General features: G+C 46.8%; 1 protein-coding gene across 4 annotated transcripts in view; it reads right to left on the reverse strand.

Moving 5' to 3' along the window:
• CIT (citron rho-interacting serine/threonine kinase) overlaps nucleotides 1-21153 on the reverse strand; it is a 1315032-nt gene that overhangs the window by 789341 nt on the left and 504538 nt on the right. For all 4 annotated transcript variants that reach the window (XM_078667654.1, XM_078667653.1, XM_078667652.1 and 1 more), the window contains exon 19: nucleotides 3194-3289. In XM_078667654.1, coding sequence (XP_078523780.1) covers nucleotides 3194-3289 — 96 coding nt within the window. The remainder of the gene's footprint in view (nucleotides 1-3193; nucleotides 3290-21153) is intronic.

The following is a 21153-nucleotide window of genomic DNA, read 5'->3' on the forward strand; positions in this document are numbered from 1 at the left end:
CTCTTTTACATAACGAGAGTTATGGGTTGCAAAATGGAAATGGGCCAAGGCCTCTTTTCAGTTTGGTATGTATCTAAGCATTGCTTTTTTATATACCGGGGACTCCCATCTCAACGACGGGGAATGATTCAGGCATGTGAATCTATGAAAGTTCCAACACTGGAGTAAATTAAAATAAGGCCTAAAGCTCGCTCCTGCAGAAGTGACTGTGACATAGTCCTCAAGGTAAGAAGACACAGTGTACAGCTATGGAGCAGCTCAAAAGGAAAAATCTTCCAGATCCAGGCTGTGCCTGGGGATTGCCTTAAGGTGTGGAATCTGCGGTTAGAAGTAACCATCAGAATAGGCATTACTTGTTTTTGTTCAATGATGTAAAGTGTTGCCTCCTGCTCCCTTGTTGCCTTTAGTGATCCATGGAGCATTTATTGCGGGACCTGGATTTGTGTTTGGCCCTGGGACACCACAGACGAACGTTATGCAGGGGTATGAAGCAAGATCTGTTACCAACAAGAGTTGTATATTGTATGAAATTGTTTACTAGCTGAAGGAGTACCCACCTCAAGTAATAATCACAATCTTTGTCAGGTTGAACCACTAAAGCCAATAAGTAAACCTGAACTCAACCCCCTAGTAGCCATGTCACAGAGCAGACAGGCGTAACTTAGAGGCAATGTGTAAATTATTTATACACTACTTAAATAGTCAAGGTGGAAACACAAAACAATAAAAAAATTGAAAAAATGAAAATCGAGTAACATTTTATAAACAAAATGACAAAAAACTGACACGTGGAACCAAAGATATTCATTGTTAAAGTTTTAGGTAGAAAAAGTGCCAAGAAACACAGGGTCAAAAATCTGATGTGGACTGCGATGGAGCATGGATCAGATACACTAATCAGATTTGTCCTGGTCAAAGTATTTACCTTCTGGCTTTTAGTCCTTTAAAGCCCAATCTACCATAGAGGTACACTTTTAAAGCCCCAGCCCCAACTTCAGATTTAGGCAGTCTCTGTATCCATACCAAACTTAGAGACAAAAGTCTGGTAGGACAAAACTGAGCTTTCGGCAACCAGAAGATACACACAATTGGTTTGCCATTCTGTTTCCCTCTGTTGAAATGTGCCCTCAAGCAGGTCTTAATACCCCAGCAGCACTTAGCACTGTGGTGCAAACAAGTGGCCCACTGTGATAGAGGATGGTCTGCATGGCGAGAAAAGGGATGGGTGTAGGTCAGGGGGTTCGCTACATCTGCTTGTGACAGGGAGGTCTCTTTCTCTATAAAGTTGATCAAGTTCTTGAGCCCAGTCCCCAGGGCATTCTATTAAGGGGCACAACACCACCTCCCCATTCCCAAAGCTGTTTGATTCCTGTCATGAGAATAGGGTCACACCTCATTCAGGCCCAATGAAATGCTAATTACTGGCTGGCAGTAGGGAGAAGGCAAATTTCCTCTTTCCAAAACATTCATTAAAAATTCAACTCCACCAATAAATTGGGCTTGTAATAAATATTTTAAAAAGTCCAAAAATGTAATTTGTAGCCGTTTCCTAGGTAGAGATAACATTTATTATCCTTAATATTGTATCCAAATGCTTTTCTATGGAACAGTTAACTGAGCAGCAGTGAAATTAGCTTGGAGGTGCTAGACAGAGTAGGGACATGTTTAACATTTAAATGGCATGCCTTTACAAACCATGCACCCAGTCTTAATGGGCATTAAGGGTGACTTGTAAATATTTAAAAAGGAGTGTTGCAGGCCAGTCAAAAGTTGCAGTTGTGGCAGGTCGAATCTGCAGTTTGAACCTGCACAGCCAGGCTGCTAGCGGAAGGCCTGCAGTCATGTTTGCATTTTCACTACAGTGGATGGCACAATGAGTGCTGCAGCCTATTAGTGCATTTAACTTTCAGGCCCTGGCTACACTTTTGCAAACACACACTAAGGACTGCAAGTTAAATATGCCAATTTCATAATATTGAAGGAGGTGCACAAGCACTTTACCATTGGTTAATCTGGGTACAGTGCACATAGACATAGTTCTATAGTCAGTAAAAATAGGATTCAGCAAATAGAAGGTCTGGTGTGAACTTGCAGGATAGGCAAATTTCAAACATACCGTTTCAAGCCTGTAGCTTGTCAGCTATGAAATGCTTGTTTCATTGGGATTTTAATTAGAAAAAACATAACTTTGCTAAAAAACAAAACCTCCTAGATCCTTGCCAATGGTATGTAAAACAGAAATAAATGTCAGTACAGAGGGGTGGTGCCTATATGCAGCTCCTAGCTGAAAATGATTCCCTAGTAGAACACAAAAGCTATTTCAGGATCAATCAGGCACCAGGGGGATTCGAAAGGTAAGGAAGCTGTGGTGGAAGTTTCCATCAGAAAAACATATGCCTTATCAGTTTTGTATTTCTATACTAGCTTCCTATGCTGTACTTTAACCTGTCCAAGCTCTGCACTTCCACAAAGCACCTGCTCAAACTTTCTTTGCCTTTCTGACTTTTGTCCGGTTTTCTCTCATCAAAGATCAGACTAGTATAAATACATTTTTAGTCGGCCTTTATGCTATTTTATTTGTATGGAGAAAAGGCCTGTGTTACTTCAGCTTAGTCAGGTCTACGTTTAGCTCGTATTGTATCTCACATTATCAGCTAGATTCAGTTATTGCTCTGAGGCTCACAACCATAGCTCCAATTGTCACATTCACACTCCATAGTTAATGAACAGTTGGAACATTTATCAGTCAATCTGTCCATGGATTTTCTCATTCTTCTAGTAAATGTTTGACTGGTCAATTACAATCCTAATAATTAGTCTACTAATAAAAATCTACACAGACTTCCTTGTTCATCTATGGTTCTATAATGATCGCAGAATGTTTCTTATTTAAAAAAACTTAGCTCCTGTACCCCTGATCACATCTGAGGGGTTCTTGATTTCTGAAGCCCTGAAAGGTGCAAAAAGCACCCTATAATCACCTCCGAGCTACAAAAATCCTTGCTCTAATACTATGTCACATGATAGTGGTGTGCCTGACCTTATCATACAGTTAGGAAATAGGCTTTCAAAGTGCTTTTAAAACCACACAAGTGTTTTAAGAATATATTTCTATACACAAAATACATGGAAAAGATAATGCAGAGGTAGTGTGGACTGCCATTTTACCAGGAGAGCAGAACAAATTGCTTACCTTAACTTTCTCCTCATAGAGCTGCTCTTTCTGCTTTAGATGTACCTCCAAAAGCTGCGCTCCAACCTGTGCCTCTCGACACTTCTCTTCTAGCTCCTGAACACAACATATTTGGTCATTCAGACATGACAAAATAGCACCAGTAAGTCTAACTCAACACCGTATATAACAGAAATAGAGACAAATTAGAGGCACATGTATACCTTCAGAGGGCCCACTTGCCAAATTCCTGGGTAGCACAACAACGCAAAATGATCACTGATCCATTCTGTATTGGGTGGCAACACGAACTGGGAAATGGTATACGCCAATACTATGTTCTTCATTAAAGAAATAGGGACCTACCTAATGAAGACTGATCTCAAAACAGTTTAAACTTGCTCTTGCACCCACCTCCAGCCATCAAAAAATGTGTGTGCTTCTGTGCTTCCATAATCACATCTCCTCACTTGAAACATCAGTTTAAAATATTGTTGGAAGGACTATACACCAATATACTGAATTTTACATGCCAATATAATGGTGTCTACAATAGTCTTTCAGTTTAAGAATCTATTAGCAGCTCAGAAACAGTGCAACCAAAAGCTACTGATGATCAAAAATCACCCTTAACAACCATCTCTTTATGAAGAAAAGAAAAGTATACAGGCAAAACCAATCTCTACCTTAACTATCCTGAACAGAATAATGCTCTTCAAAGGACCTACACTAGCAGGCTGGAGGATCTTGAAGTGTGTTGCATGGCATACCTTTTTTCATGGCTAATAAAAGTCTTGATCTCTTATGGACATAAGCATTTTCTTTAAAGTGAGGCACATGTGAAATAAGGAAACTGGAAAAATAAGACATTTCAAATGCAAGGAGGGGGAAAACTACTTTGTAACCCACATTCCCCATCATAGTTTCTCCTATCAAATATGTGCAAGGTTTCAGAATACATTTAAACTGAAATTTCTTACAAGCAGCACTTTACCTCCTTACGGATTAACAACATTTTGGCAGTAACCCATGCTGGCTATGAAAATCTCACGATAATTCCCTAGATAAAGCAAATAATGAAATTATATGGATAGACAAACAAGTTACTTACCTTGGTAACCCTCTTACAGGTAGATACTTTACATAACCACTAATTCCTCACCTTTTGAATATTTCAGACTGGATCCAGAAACTTTTCTAACCCCTGTGTGCTGGTAGGAGACATGCAGCTACGCGTGGGTGTCATTTCACAACAGAAGGGAAGTGAGGAACAGCCTATGTGCACCACTAGCGTGCCAATGTAAATTAGCGTTGACCAGTGGGCAGATCTCAATACTGGACTCCTTTTTTAGGTTGAAAAGAGCCAAGTTCACAGAACGGGGAGTATGGGAGGGTCTGTGAGGAATCTGTGGTTAGAGTATCTACCAGAAAGAGCACGGCCCCCTTTTAGCTTCCTTGTATGTTGATCATGTGATCTCGTCAGAGACCCCAAGACTAATTTCCCCCCTCTGTTACATGAGGTTGTTAGTTTCGGGATGCTCTCGGGTCTTTCTATTAACTGGGGTAAGTTTGAAATTTTCCCTCTGACTGACTTATGCCTTGACTGACATATGCCCCCTTGTAGTTCCCCTTAAAGTGGTGTGCAGATCCCCAAGATACCTGGGCATATATCTCCACCATAATAGTGCAGAGGTTATAAGCCTCAACTACGGCTGCCATCCAGTATTAATCTGTGGATTAAACTTCCCTTGTCAGTCACCAGTAGAATTACCATCATTAAAATGGTGGTGCTACCCTGGTTTTAGGTCTCGCGACCTATCAATGCGCGCATGCGCATTGAGCGGAGCGAGAATTCAAGTGCTCAAAATGCTCGTCAAACCAAGGGCTTCTTGGTGCGGTTTTCTTTGAGTTCACGTGAATCACGTGACCAAACAAGCACGCGCATCAGCCTCCCTCCCTCCCTCCTAATTGCATTTTTTCACGGCCGCAGAGCACATCAAAGGGCTTCTCCCAGCGTGTGCTTGTGCGGCTTCTCCTCCCCTAATTATTCATGGCTGGCCGGTGGCCGGCCGTACTTTCAGTTTCCCTGCCGCTCTTGTTGCTTGTTTAAACTTTAAGACTGAGCGCATTGCCTGCTTCTGAGACACCGGGCTCGGTTTATTTATTCATTTTTTCAAGCTTCTGAAACACCGGGCTCGGTTTATTTATTCATTTTTTTAAACTTTTGTTTAAACTTTAAGACTGAGCGCATTGCCTGCTTCTGAGACACCGGGCTCGTTTTTTTTTTTTTTTAAACTTTAACACTGAGCGCGGCACCCGCTTCATCGACCTGTGCTCGTTTATTATTTTTTTTAAACTTTAAGATTGAGCACGACGCCCGTTTCAGGGTCACCGCGCTCGTTTATTTGGCCGCAGTCGAGGTTGTGCCCTGCGCAGACCTACAAGAAACTCGTAGCACTGCCACGCTGCAATGCACTGTGCCTGCTCATCCGGTGTTTAGCGCAGCTTTCACCGCCTCTGTTTGTCTAGCTAGGGCACCCGATAACAATGCTGATCCCGTCCAATACAGCGCTGGATTGGCTGTGCCGTGCACTGCTGGTTGTGCGTTTTGATCCTGTACTATCATAGCAGGTCAGGACATTCTGAATGCCCCTTATTTAAAGAGCCCGCCGCCACCATCTCCCTAATTAAAGATCTGTCGCCATTAACAAACTCAGCTCAACATGCTGAGCCGCGCCCCATTGATCGGGTACGCTCCATTGCCTCAAAGGTATAAGGCACTACACAAGCCTTCCGTTCTCCTTGTGTTGTGCTCTTTCGAAAGCGCCTATTCTTTGCCCCCCCCGTCTCGTCTTATTTTACCACCTGAGCTCTCTAGGCTCCGATTACCAGGTCACTTGCCGAATTCCAGTACCTGAAGGAGCCATGTACTTTTGCTACCTTGTGCAGCACCGGATCCGCCTTTCCATTCACACGTTCATTAAACGCCAAAGTACTCTTCTTCCGGGAGGCTCAGTCATTCTCCCCCTAACATCTCCCTCCCCGTCCCGCCCTCTCGTTGTCCGTGATGCCTTGCATTTGCAATGATATAGGTCTCGCATTTACGTGAGATTGAGCTATTGGCTTTCACTTCTGTTCTTGGATTTTAGTCACTGAACATAATCTTCACAACAGTTATTTACAAAAGTTTAAGCTATTGCCATTAAAAAATTACAATCACTTTTATTTAAGTATTAATTATTTAAAAAAATTAAAAGCCAATGTTAATTGTAATATCAATACATCTAAGTCAAGTCAATACAAAACATGTGACATTACAAATACTAAAAGTGTCACATATGCTAAAGTTAAAAGTATTGGCATTTTAAATCACAAAACATAAATATAAAATGTCATTTACAAAACCAATAGCTCCAACTTTCCTACTGCGAGACCTATTGGCAACGCCAGTGCTTGTTTAAATTTATTTCTTAACATCTCTATAGTTATGACAAATAGTTTATTGAAACCTTATGTACTATGCTCACACATCTGGTGTGGGCCGGTAGACAACCAAGAATCAGCTGGCAAACATGGACTATGCCCTACGCACACAGGGGCTTTGGGGTTCCCGACTTATCTTTATAATCTAGTGGCACAGTCACACTTTGCATACTACTTGTTTCACACTGATGCACACCTTCAATTTTTCAAACCGGGGGGAACTCAGGCCCGGCCAAATTCTCTCCCAAATTCTCTATCCACTATTATGCCATGCAGCTTACACAGGACTCCTTTGGAGATACAGATGTTCCCAACCACACACTGAGCCTGGACCAGACTCCAACGATAACTTGGCTTTGATCTCTTGTACTCCCCTCAAATTCCTCTCCCTGGTAATCTCTGGCTTCCGATGTCTACAGAGGTACTCACTAAGCAGACTCTGACCACATGCAGACTCCATAGATTGGGTAACCTCTTTGTACATGCCACGCTACGATCAATCGCCTCACTAATGGAAAGGTATAACGTGTCCTATATAGACAAATTAATTCTCTATTGATTATACAATACCATTCTCACTACGCCTATCCATCGGAACCTTTGTACTTTCCGCCACTTACCATGATTATTACGACCCCAGATAATGCCTAATTGATCTCTCAATTATATAATGCGTCTCTCTCATTGAGGCTTGCTGTGGGGCAAGGGGGGAGGCAGGGAGAGGGGTCTCGGGTGGCATGGGAGGGTGACTTGGGGGACCACTACCAGACACAACATATTACTACCGCAGTGAACAGACCAGTCTAGTATCCAATAATCACTGACATAAATGGTTATTCACCTACTAGGTGAAGTTTATTTGAAATTCTATCACAGATGATTGAGACTGTACTTACTCTGACCCCATTTAAAGGTGTTATTAGCCTTTGTTAAACCGTTGCCTGCAGGAATTTGAAGCTAAACAGCTATTGCACTTTCATTGGCTAAGAGTCAGGTGTTTTTGCACTTGGGTGGAACATCAGTCCCAATAGGGAAGGGGTGGTTCCGGGATTTAGTGTACAGCAATACCACGAGTGATGCATATGCTTCATTACAGCCACCCACTTCCAGACCGAAAAACAAATGGCAACTACTGCAAAATAATTTACTGTTCTTTCCGATCTGGGAGGAGGGGCCCGGACATGGTTGAGGTTTATCGCATTTTGTTACACATTACTGCCAATATACACTTGTTCTTCATGTTGTTAAAATGCTCACAACACTAGCGTCACTATCACACATGTCCTCGTGGCTAGAGTCACAGGCTTATTACTTACACTTCTTCCTGTCATGCCTCATGTTCATTTTGTTCTCCTTTCTTTATATTCCTTTTCACTGGTGTCATTTACTTAACTGCCACGTTCAGTGAAGCCTCCTGTGTGGTCTCACAGACATCTGTCAGACTTAAAGTGGGCATAAGTGCACAGAAGCCCCAATTGCCTTGCTTGTTTTTATCCGCCTTACACAACAAGTCTTTAAACTTTAAACTTTCTACAATCTATTTTTTAAATTGTTTTTACAGAACAGTAAAAAAGCACACGTGCAGTAATCCGACAAACACACACCGGTGGAAGTTTCTACAGTCTTGAACCTCTGTATAAGATGAACATGTTAACTCACTGTTTAGAAAACAGATCCTCCAAAATGCCTCTCTACATTTCCTTCAGGTGGATGTGGATACCACTCTTTCAAGCTATTACCTTTAAGCCCCCCCCCCTCCTTTTTCTCTCTTCTTTCTCTCCTTGCATTACAATGTACTGTCTGTAACTTCTGATGTGAAACTTATATTTTAATAAAAAACATTTGAAATAAAAAAAAAGAAGGGACATACAAATATGTAAGAAGGAGTAGTTTCTGTCCTGTAACTCCAGTTCTGTAGTAGGGGTATCTCTGTTATAGTCATAATCTAGTGAATAGTCCCGCCCATGTGCGTGGACCCCAGAGCAATCAAAAATAATCTCTTACAGTGTCAAAAAATGCAGAAATGCATAGACACTTAAGAGAGAATTTAAAGACAGATAATGCAGCCTAAAAAGGCTACACTGTCCAGTACTTCAACTAGAAATTCCACCATAAAATCCACAAAACAGCAAAGCCTGTACAGATTTCCCTTGCTTTACCAGCAAAATCCCTCAGGAATGATAGAGAGAAGAACCTGGACAGACAAGCCCCATAGGCTGCCATTATGTGGCTCAGAACAGGATACTGTGCCTTTAAGAGAACTTTCCAGAACTTCACAGTATCCCAGAATGCCATGCAGGTCCCAGTTACTTTCAGTTCTTTTTGAAGGCGTAACACGCCAGACCTGTAGCATTCCTTGCATGAATATCTCTCTCCACCGGGAAGGAGGGCGGGCGCTTATGACTATAACAGAGATACCCCTACTACAGAACTGGAGTTACAGGACAGAAACTACTCCTTCTGTAGTAGGGGATCTCTGTGTATAGTCATAATCTAGTGAATAGAATGGCAAGCCCATCCCCACACCAAGCGGCGGTGGAGAATAAAAAATCACACCACTATTGTGCGAACAGATTCCGCAGCGAAGCCTGCCCAACCTGAGCGTCTGCCCTGGCATCAGAGTCCAGGCAGTAATGCTTAGCAAAGGTATGGACCGACTTCCAAGTGGCCGCCTTGCAGATCTCTGCAATGGGAACATTACGGAGCAATGCTGTCGTGGCAGCCTTGCCCCTGGTGGAATGAGCCTTAGGTTTGCCCCCTAAGGTCTTATTAGCTTTGTAGTAACACAATTGTATGCAGGACACAATCCACCTAGAGATGGACTGTTTCGAGGTAGCAAGACCTGTCCTGACCGATCCATAATTGATGAACAATTGGTCTGACCTACGAATATATTTGGTTTTATCCAGATAAAATGTCAGCACCCTCCTAACATCCAGGGAATGCAAAGACCTTTCCGCTGGATATGAAGGATTCTGAAAGAACGTAGGTAAAGGTAGTCTGGTTGATATGAAAATCAGAAACAACCTTGGGAAGAAACTTAGGGTGAGTACGTATAACAACCTTAGCAGCATGAAATACAGTATAAGGTTCTTGGCAACACAACTCCTGAATTTCACTCACCCTGCGGGCCGATGTAATGGCCACGAGGAACGCCGCCTTCCAGGACAGGTGCTGCAACGAAGCCTTATGAATAGGTTCAAAAGGCTCCTTCATCAATCTGGACAGCACCACATTCAAGTCCCACGAAGGCGAAGGAAGCCTGACAGAAGGGAACACTTTCTTCAAGCCTTCCAAAAAATCTTTGATCACAGGGATCTGGAAGAAGGAAGTCTGTGAAGGGCATTTCCTTTAGGCAGTCAAAGCAGCCAGATGAACCTTAATGGAATGAACATTAAGGCCAGACTGCGCCAGATGCAGCAGATATGGAAGGATGACATCCTCCTTGCATGTAGTCGGGTCATAGTTCTTAGACTTGCACCAGATGCAAAACCTCTTCCACTTGTAAGCATAAGAAGTCCTAGTGGAAGGTCGCTTAGCCTCCTTCAGTATGTCCATACAATCCTCAGGGAGATTCAGATGGCCATATTGCACTATTTCAGGAGCCATGCCGCCAAACTCAAAGACGAGAGGTTGGGGTGCACCATCCGCCCCCCGAACTTCGTGAGAAGGTCCGGCCTGCACGGCAGCTTCATGTGAGGAAGGAGAGACCGGTGAAGCAGGTCCGTGAACCACCACTGTCTGGGCCATTCCGGGGCAATCAGTATCATCCGCGCCCTGGACTGGGACAGCTTGATGAGAACCGTCGGAATCAGGGGAATGGGTGGAAAAGCGTACAGAAAGCTGTTCGACCAGTTGATCCATAACGCGTTCCCCAGCGTCCCTGGCTGGTAGTACCTGGAGGCGAAGTCTCGGCATTTGCTGTTTTCGGCGGTGGCGAACAGATCTACGTCTGGCGTTCCCCACCTTGCGAAGACTTCTCCTAGTACTTCGTCGTTTATGACCCATTCGTGGTTTTCCTGAATCAATCTGCTCAGTTCGTCTGCCTGAACATTCTGTACACCAGGCAGATGCGTGGCCGTTTTCGACAGTCCTCGAGCCAGAAGCCAGTGCCAGATCGCCTGAGCCTCCTGTGACAGAGTGCGTGATCTCGAGCCCCCCTGCTTGTTGAGGTAATACATCCTTGTCGTGTTGTCCGTCTGAACAAGCAGAGAGTTGGTCTGAAAGGACGGATGAAAGGCCTTCAGTGCCAAGTGAACAGCTCTGAGTTCCAGGAAATTGATGTGGTACGTGGACTCCGTCGGGGACCACGTCCCTTGAATCTGTAGGTCTCCGGAGTGCGCTCCCCAGCCCTGGAGAGAAGCATCCGTCACGATAGTCTGAGTGGGAATGTCCTTGTGGAAGGGAACCCCTCTGAGGAGATTCTCCGCTGAACACCACCACTTCAGAGACTGAAGAGCATGTACAGGACAGTCGTATCTTGTCGTCCCAAGATCCTCTCCTCTGGTCCCATTGATCTTCTAAGCACTCTTGCAGCGGTCTCATGTGCAGCCGTGCATGTGGCGTCAGGAAGATACAAGAGGCCATCGATCCCAGTAGAGACGACACCGTCCTCACTGTTGGAGATGGAGCGACCATAAGAGCCTTCGCCTTCCGAAGGAGTGATAAACGTCTCTCCTCCGAAGGAGACACGCTTGCTGACAGCGTATCGATGGAGGCTCCCAAGTACTGGATGCACTGGACCGGAGTCGGGACAGACTTGGACATGTTGATGTGCAACCCCAGCTTGTTCAATAGAACGCACGTCTTCTGGAAGTGTGCTTGAGCTTCCGAGAAGGAGGAGGCCTTGATCAACCAATTGTCCAGGTACGGGTAGACAAACACCTTGTTCTTCCTCAGGTGTGCCGCTACCACTGCCATGCACTTCGAGAATGTCCTGGGCGCAGACTTCAACCCGAATGGAAGTACCGTGTACTGATAGTGATTGGTGCCGACTTGAAATCGCAGAAACTTCCTGTGTTTGCATGCAATGGGTACATGGAAGTATGCATCCTGTAGGTCTATGGCACACATCCAATCTCCTCGTTGCAACGGAGGGTAGATCTGATGCAACGACAGCATGCGAAACTTTTCTCTGCGAATCCACTTGTTTGCCTGTCGCAAGTCCAGAATGGGCCTGAACTCGTTCTTGTCCTTCTTGCGGACCAGAAAGAACCAGGAGTACAGACCTCTTCCTTTTTGAGACAGAGGTACGTCCTCTATCGCCCTTTTCCTTAATAGGATATCGGCCTCCGCCTGCAGCTCTCGCAGCTGGTACTGCGAGCTGACCGGAGGAATCGATGGAGGAGGGCTGATGAACCGAAGACTGTATCCATTGCAAACAATATTCAGCACCCACTTCTCCTGAGTAATTTTTCTCCACTCTGCCAGAAAAAATTTAACGCTTCCCCCCACCGGAGCGGGTAACGGACGAAGGGGAAGTAACCACTCAGGGTCGAGACCCGGCCGGGCCCTTGTTCGCGGTAGAGGATTGCTGTCCACCTCTACCCCTCTGGCGTTTCTGGAAGGGTCTTCGGAACTGCTGCTGTTGTTGCTGCTGCTGTTGTCCCGAAGACTGTCCTCTTCCTTTCCCCTGCGAGCCGAACCGCCGTTGGAACTGGCGGTAGAGTTTCTTGTCTTTGGGCTTCTCCAAGCCCACAGCCATCAGGGTTTCTGCCTCGGCCTTCATCCGGGCCATTTCGTCATCTGCGTGTTTCCCGAAGAGCATGTCCCCGGAAAACGGCAGATTGGCCACTCGTTGTTGCGCCTCAGGCTTGAGAGACGTAAGCCTGAGCCACGCATGGCGTCGTTGGTTGATACCGTGGCAGTAGCCATGTGCAGCCAACAAGGAGATATCCGCCGCGGCACTTATGGCCTAGTTTGAGACCAGCATCCCCTCCTTGACGATTTCCATGAAGTCCTCCTTCCTGTCACGCGGCACAAGGTCCGCGAACTGTTCCATGGAATCCCACAGCGCACGGGCATACCGTCCCAGTAATGCCGAGTCGCTGGACGCCTTCATCGTGGTGGAAGAAGTCCCACACTCCTTCCTTCCTGCCGAATCAATCCAGCGGCTTTCCTTATCCGGAGGCACGGTGGAGGACGGGGAGGTAGAATGTTGTTTCCTGGCCGCCGTCACTATCACTGAGTCGGGCACTGGGTCCACCCTCAAGAAGACAGGGTCCGAGTCAGGCGCCCTGTATTTCTTCAGAAGCCTGGACGGGGCAGCCTTCACCACCGCAGGCGTAAGAAACAGCTCTTGTGCAGGTTCAACCAGTCCTGGCACCTCAGCCATCACTTGCCACAAGAGGCCATAATAAAAACTACTTCCCACCTGGGAACCGAAACCTTTATAGGCCTCGACACAGATATTGCCCCAAATTTAAGGCGGCTTCGCTGTAACGCCGGGAACATTGATTCAATTAGTTCAGTAGCGAAAAACCTCTTCTCCCAAGCCACCAGCTATGCATCCAAGACACCGGACGTCTGGGATATCTTTATTAAAACCATTAGGGAGCAAATGGTAAAAAAGGTTCCCAGCAACTCACGTCATCATCAGTTGCCCCTTTGGGGGATTTACTCATGTCCAGAAATGAAACTACAAAAAAGATTAGTAAATCAATTACTGAGATAGTTGCGTAAGGATCCAGCAAATCATAGTCTGCAAACTGCCCTACGGGAAGCTAAAACAAAGCTGAAACTGACAAAATGGGGCAACCGGAAGCGAAGGAACGAAGAACTATGGGTGAAGCTAGTTCACGAGGGGAAGCAGAAGAACAGCTCCAGATTCTGGCAAATGGTTAAAAGAATACAGAATCCTGACCTCCCTGGTCAAAACTCGCACATAACTGAAGAAGTATGGTTGAAATACCTACTGACGCACTTCAATAACGATGGGACTATAGACAAAGCTATTACAAACAAACCCAACCACAAAGCATAACAAAAAAGCAAACCTCAATCATTATACCCCCACAAATCCCCTTGAAACGGGGGAGCACATGGCCATGATAACACCAAAAATCGATAAACCAAAAACGGAAAAAAACTCAACAAAGGCATTTGAGTCAGAGCCTAAGCCAATTCTCCCATCAGACATCCAACGACAAATATCACGGGGGAGACCAACCGGCGCTCCTGGGCCGAACGGCTTACCACCTATGCTCTACAAATCAGATGTCGAATTTTGGAGCGCATCTTTAGCACCAGTGTTCAACAGGATCAGACTCTCACAGACCCTTCCTGAGTCCTGGCACGGTTCAATTATCAGCCCGATATATAAACAAGGTAGCAGAGGCTTCCAAACAACTATCGCCTTATTGCTCTCCTAGACGTGGAGGCAAAATACTTTGCTGGCCTTATCTTGGAGGAGCTAACATCATGGGCTACTGAAAATTCCATCATGCCAATCAACCAAACGGGTTTCTGCAAAGGCCAAGGGACCACAACCAATCTAATGGCACTATCACTGCTGATGGAAGCAGCAAAAGAAACAAAGTCATCTCTATTCTTTTCATTTATTGACTATACTGCTGCATTCGACCATGTGGACCGAAACAAACTTTGGTTGAAACTGGACAATTTGGGAATACCTAAATACCTCCTAGACGTCCTAATACTGCTCCACTCAAACACCTGGATCAAAATCAAACTTGGGGCTGGAACACACCTTTCAAAACCCATAAGGACAACAAAAGGATTGAAACAGGGATGCCTACTTGCACCGATCCTATTTAATCTTTTTCTAGCCGATCTACCTGGGCAACTAGACAAATGTCCCAACCATGCACCGAAATTAGGGAAAATCACCCTCACAAACCTGCTATATGCGGATGACCTACTGTTGATAAGTCGGACTCCAATGGGCCTGCAACATCTTTTGAACACAACCCATGCCTTTTCAGTAGAAAATGCACTACAAATAAACTTTAATAAATCAAAGGTGATGGCTGTGAATTATAGGAAAAAAAAGAACCCCTGCTGGTACTTGAATGGCGAAAAGCTCGACCAGGTCACTACATATAAGTACCTGGGAGTAATCCTGGACTCAAATAATACCTCGAGGGCGCAGTTCAAATCTTTGCGAGGGAAGGCTACAATGACCTATTTGACTCTAAAATCATTGAAGGTCAAACTACCTGACCTTACACTCAAACCTCTTCTTGAAATATTGAGCGCCAAACTAAAACCGACTCTCACTTATGGGAGTGAATTACACCACGGTAAGGATGCGGCGTTGCTGGACACACTCATTGCCAACTCATACAGGGCTATTTTTAATCTTCCCAAATACGTCTCCCCGGCTCAGATTCGACTAGAATTCGGTATCTTGAAACAAATTCTAGAGAGGCGGAGCGTGTATGTAACAACTTGGCATAAAATTCGCAATGCAGATGCTGGATCTTTATGTGCAAACCTATGGGAAGAACTACTTCGGCACCGCAGCCTAGCGCCAAGAGCCTATTTATATGAATCACTCAAACTTCTAGGCCTGACTGACATCTGGGAAACATCAATAGATCTCTTGTCTTTTAAAAAAGTAGCCAAAAAATCAGCTAGCATCATCTCAGCGATAGAAGACAAGAAAGACCTAACAAACAGAGCACACGGATGGCTAACGGTGGGTGACTATGAAAAACTGCAGCCACAAGCGTACTTCAGCATCGGCATGAAAATAAATGTTAAAGAAAAATTCCTAAAATTACGCCTCAGGGTAATTCCCATACTTCCACATCTTCCTCCCTGGGAGAGAAACAATCCTTCACAACAGTGTCGCATGTGCAAAACCGGCAAGGAGGACATAGTTCATGTGATCTGCATCTGCCCTAGCGTAAAGGACTTGAGGATTAATCTCTTACGTCCTTTTTTTTTAACTTACATGCCGTCCGGACCTGCAGACAGGCAGCCAAACTGTGCTTCTCTACTAGCGACATCAAACTGAACTGTCAAGTTGTGAAGTTCTTTGATCTAATAAGAAAGAGACTTAACCATGCTAGATGAACTTTTTAAATCCCTCGATGGTAACCATAAAACTGTTAATAACACTGTAATTTTATGCATCCTATTTTTGTTATGTTTAAGTAACAACAATTATGGACGTTTTACAATTTTGTAAAGATTTTAATTAATCATATACAAATAAAATAAATAAATATTTACTTACTTACTTACAGTCCTGGCACCAACGGCAACAGAGGGCGAGACAGGTGCTTTTTGTGCAAAGTCTCGAATATCACAGACGTCGTAGGTGTAGGAGCCGTCACCGTGATACCCAACTTCGCAGCCCCCCTCAGGAGAACCTCCTGGAATGTACCGATGTCGTCGATCGGAGACACCATAGTCTCCGGGGAATCGGACAAAGTAGGTGAATAGGAGCGGGTCCTCGAGGTCGTACGGGACCTGGATCTATGCCTCCTATGGCGACGTCTAGAACGGGTGGAGGACCTGTGTCTGCTCCTCGATCTTTCTCTCCGTCTGGAGCGCGATCTAGATCTCCTGGGCCTCGGACGTTCATCCGGTTTCCCCGGGACGGCCGTCCTGGGCTTGGGCGGTTCCTTAGGCTTAGGAGTCTTCTTGGGAGGGGTCGGTAGTCTGGGTAGAGACCGACCTCGGTGGAACCGGTGGAGGCTTCTCAGGCACAGGGGTCCGTGGTCCTGTCGGAAGCGCAGGCAGCGGAGGCAACGGAGGAGGGGTTGGAGCCCTTGGATGCGGACCTCTTGGTAACGGAGGAGGAGGTGTAACAGACTTCTTCGGAGTATACACCTCCGAGTACACCGGTCCCGGTGAGCCACCATCCTTCCCGGACTGAGGGGAGCCCCCCACAGTCCTAGGCCGCGCAGCACGATCCCTCGACGCCGGACAGACGTCGAACGTAGGTCCCTCGACGGCGATCGCCCCTTCGGCGTCGACCGTCTCCTCGGCTTCGGCGTCGAACGCCTGCCATGTCTCGACGTCGACCCGGACCATCTCGACGACGATCCTCTGTGTCTCGACGTCGATCTCTTGCGCCTCAACGGCGACCGCCTCGACGTCGCCTTCGAATGTCTCGACGTCGACCTCGACCGCCCCGACGGCGACCTCTTCCGCCTTGACGGCGACCCCTTACGCCTCGACGGCGAACGCTTCCGTCTCGCCGGCGACCTCTTTCGCTTCGACGACGAGGATCCCCTCGACGACGATGATGTCCTGTCCCTCGACGGCGATCGGCGGTGTCGCCTCGACGGCGAGCGCCGACGCCGGACCCGTCGACGCCGATCACTCGACATCGACGACAAAGAAACCGTCACGGGGTTCGACGGCGGCCTATGCAATTCCCTCGACGTCGACGGGTGACGTTTTCTCGACCCAGAGCCCTGGGGAGACGGGGAGCAGGCCTTGGACCTTCCTCTCGACGTCGTAGTGGATGCCACCGACCCAGACGGAGAATGGGGACGTTTGCTGGACTTCCTGCCCCTGGGGAGCCCCCCAGAGGCCTCAGCATGGGCAGATGAAGCCCCTCCAGACCCACCTTGCGCCTTCAGTCTCCTTTCTTCGAGGCCCTGAAGCCTGATCTTCATTCTGTCCTTCAGGGTCCTGCCAGAGAAGCCTTGACAGATCTCACACTCCTCTGGGATGTGGGAAGAGGGAAGGCAGAGGATACACACCTCATGGGGATCTGACTTGGCCTTCTTCCTGGAGCACTCCGGGCATTTGTCAAATAATGCAGGCATTATGGACAACAAAAGGGTGCAAAAACCAAGAAGAAAGTCACCAAAGTACTTTAAAAGTACACAGAATCGAATTTAGTGAAAAAACACCAACAAAACCCTTGAAAAGGGAGAGCTCAATGCTCCAGGGTCCTGCTTGCAGGAGCCGGAAAAAAGAACTGAAAGTAACTGGGACCTGCAGGGCATTCTGGGATACTGTGAAGTTCTGGAAAGATCTCTTAAAGGCACAGTATCCTGTTCTGAGCCAGGTTCTTCTCTCTATCATTCTTGAGGGATTTTGCTGGTAAAGCAAGGGAAATCTGTACAGGCTTTGCTGTTTTGTGGATTTTATGGTGGAATTTCTAGTTGAACTACTAGACAGTGTAGCCTTTTTAGGCTGCATTATCTGTCTTTAAATTCTCTCTTAAGTGTCTATGCATTTCTGCATTTTTTGACACTGTAAGAGATTATTTTTGATTGCTCCGGTGTCCACGCACATGGGCGGGACTATTCACTAGATTATGACTATACACAGAGATCCCATTGTAGGAAGGTAGATCCCTGACTATGGTTGCCCCCAACTTTTTTGCCTGGTGTTTTGCTGGTTTTCTGACTTAGTTGACCTGGGACCCTGCTATTCAGGGCCCCAGGCCTACTGCTCTCTCTGTAAAATGGATTCCATGTACCTTAGGTACATATCTAAATTGGATACTGAGTCACCTTATCAGTCCCTGTACAGTGTACCTTAGGTACCCAGGGCATAGGTGTACCCAGGGCCTACCAGGGGCTGCAGCATGTATTATGCCACCCCTGGCTGGCCATCCAAATCTGACACAACTGGCTGCTTGACAGCTGGGGCAAGGTGGTGTAATCACCCTTTGCTTTAGATATAGTATACCTATATCTAACCCTAAAAAAATGGACACACAGATCTCCTATCAGTCACTCCTATGGCAGGCCTTAACAATCCTGAAGGCAGAGTGCTTGGAATCGTGTGAGATGGTGCTCTGGCATGAGCTGAGCCTGTCTGCGGCTTTCGGGATCCATCCCTTAGCCGTTTCCATGATATCGCATACCATATACTCTTAAGTGCATTATAATCCTCGCGGTTATATGCCAACTCTGGTATCGCTTTATCAAAACATGTCGAGTAAGGTGTCATACGAATTGGAATACTAACCCCTCGCCAATTCTGGCGACGGGGTTAGCATTCCACCCTTCTAGAGGGACACGACATGTATGTAACCCCTAACCCCGGTTAAAGTCAACCATAGCCTCAGCTCCACAAAATGGATGCTGCCACCGAGACACAAGTCTGCCCTCCTGCTGCTGGGAGTCCTCCCAGAGCAGGAGATAAGGACAAAGGGTTTCCTGCCAGGGGCGGTGCCAGCACCGTCCCAGACAGGATTTTGTGTATTGTAGGTAGGCAGGGCTATAGAGGAAGGTGACTGCACGTGGCACCCCGGTGCTCACTGTGCATAGGCTGGCTTGAACCAGTTCCAGGGACACTCCAGACCCTGTGCTGGGGAAAAGCCCGCCAAGGAAGTGGGTGTAACCACCCCCCTCCTGGTCCCACCCATAGGGCAGGACTTAGTCGCGTGCCAGCCCCTTTTTACAGGATAAAGGTAGGAACTGGCCCCCTTCCAAATCAGATCATCTTTGAATCCTGAAACTACTTTCCACGAAAGGAACTCAAGACTTCTTCCTAAGATTTCTCCCTTGTGACTAAGGAGTAGTCACCCTGCATCCGCAGGCACCACCTTAAGAACACTGCGGTCTGCTGCAAGTCTCTCCTCCGGATCAAGACTGCCCAGCTCGACGAGAACCGGCTTCCCTGGCACCTCTGACCTCTACCTGCATCATCAGTCACGCTGAGATTCGTGGGTATGACGAGACCTCGAGGGACCGGCCATCTTCAAGACTGCACGACTTCTTTCCAGCAAGCCCGCCGAGTAATTTCCTGGTGAGTGCTTTGGGGTCCGAGAAGCCCCGACCCTGAGCAGCTCCAGCACCGAAGTGCAGCCTCCCAGCATCTCCACGATCTGCGTGGGGCCCTTCTGCTTTTTGCTGCTCACCGCGTTGTTTGGCTACTAGCCCGCTGGCTTGTGGCCTTCTGAACGACGCCCGACGACATTTCCGCTGCTGGTCTGGTTGCTCCAGGCTGGCCCTTGCTCCCTTCCAAAAGAGGAGCACCCCGGACCCTCCTGGTCCACTCAAGACGCCATTTTGAGTCCACCGCGTGGGCTTGAATTAGCCAAGGCTTGTTGCCCAATCCTGGGTAACTTCGACGCCGACAGCTTCATCCATCGTGGGACAGCTCGCCTCTCCATCCTGGTCGCCGACAACGCCTCCTGGTCCGTGAGATCTGCAGAGCCAGCGTCGCCCACTCACCTAGTCGAGGTGACTTCGCCCGGTGCCATCCTGGTGCCCACTTAATCACTGGCTAGTGATTCAAGAACTTGGTCCCCTCTGCTTTCAGGTTTTCTTCTTCCTTGATCCAGGCTTGGATCCATCGAACTTTTCTTCACTGGTCGCCTGCCAGCAACTTCCTTCTTCCAGGCTCCTGGTCCGGCAACGAGATCCCCGACGTCTTTTCAGACCTATGCAGCTGCAGCCCCTGGGCTAGGTAACTTCGGCACTTCGGTGTCCCAGCATAGCCTCACTATCCTAGGGTCAGGATCCACTGTCGTTTTCTTCCTACCAGGTCGGGTTCGCCCGTGAACACTAACTTTGCCTTTACTAGCTTCCATAGACTTTGTCCCGCATCCCGCGTGAGAGTGCACACTCTGCACCCGAGTCCCCTAGGTCTCCTAGAAGTAATCTAACGATTCCCTAGTCAAGTCCTAGCGATTCCAAAGCCTATTAGTACTGTACTTACCTGCTAGTAATTTCGCATTCCACTTTTTAAGTATATGGTTTTTCGTGCCCCTCGGGCATTTGTGTATAACGTGCTAACTTAAGTATTTTCGTAAGAGTTTTTGTGCCTAGCACCCTGTCCTCATAAAGAGTACAGGGTTGTTGTGATTCTAATAAATACACTGTTTATTTTCATAACACTTGTGTGGTGTCCTTTCACTGGGTGTTCAAGGGGTAATGTGATGGTAAAACAGCTGGCTTAACACGCCCTCTAGAGTCTTAGCCTTAGACTGCTCGTATCCATGCTACTAGGATAGCTGGTCTATAAGGTTGACTTACAACCAATCATCAATAAGGGTTGTTTGGACTGATATATAGTGATCACTAGAATAGTGAACACTGCACATCAGGCCAACTTCTCACATTGGTGAGCAGCGGTTGGGATTTGAGCTTGCTGTTGTTTTACCACACATGCCCTAAGAATATCTTGTGAAAGATCACATAAGTACTAAAGGTACATATAACTTAGCTTAGAATACTCTGAGTTCTACTGAACCAGCTGTTGTAGCTCCTAGGGCTTAGCACACCCTAAACTACAACTCTAGCAAGGGATCAGTAGGCAAACATATAGTGTAGGTAAGTGCACCACTTACACCTCACTAGAAAAGCATGTCTACCCAGGGAGATTCTACTGAGACTCCCCTGGTCAGTGTTGACCCTCCACAGGTCACTTCAAGATATGCAGCTCTCAGTTTCCAGGAGATGAGACAAATCTGTGTCTCCAGAAAACTGAAGCAGGGGTCTAACCCCACCATTCCCTTTCTGATAGGTCTCTTAGAGACATATGATGCTAGAAAGCTTTCTCAGTTACATGAGAACATGCCAGCCTTAGAGGGAACCTCTGGGGATCCAGATCTC

This window comes from Lissotriton helveticus, chromosome 11 (assembly GCF_964261635.1).
Source record: "Lissotriton helveticus chromosome 11, aLisHel1.1, whole genome shotgun sequence".
Classification (NCBI taxonomy): Eukaryota; Metazoa; Chordata; class Amphibia; order Caudata; family Salamandridae; genus Lissotriton; species Lissotriton helveticus.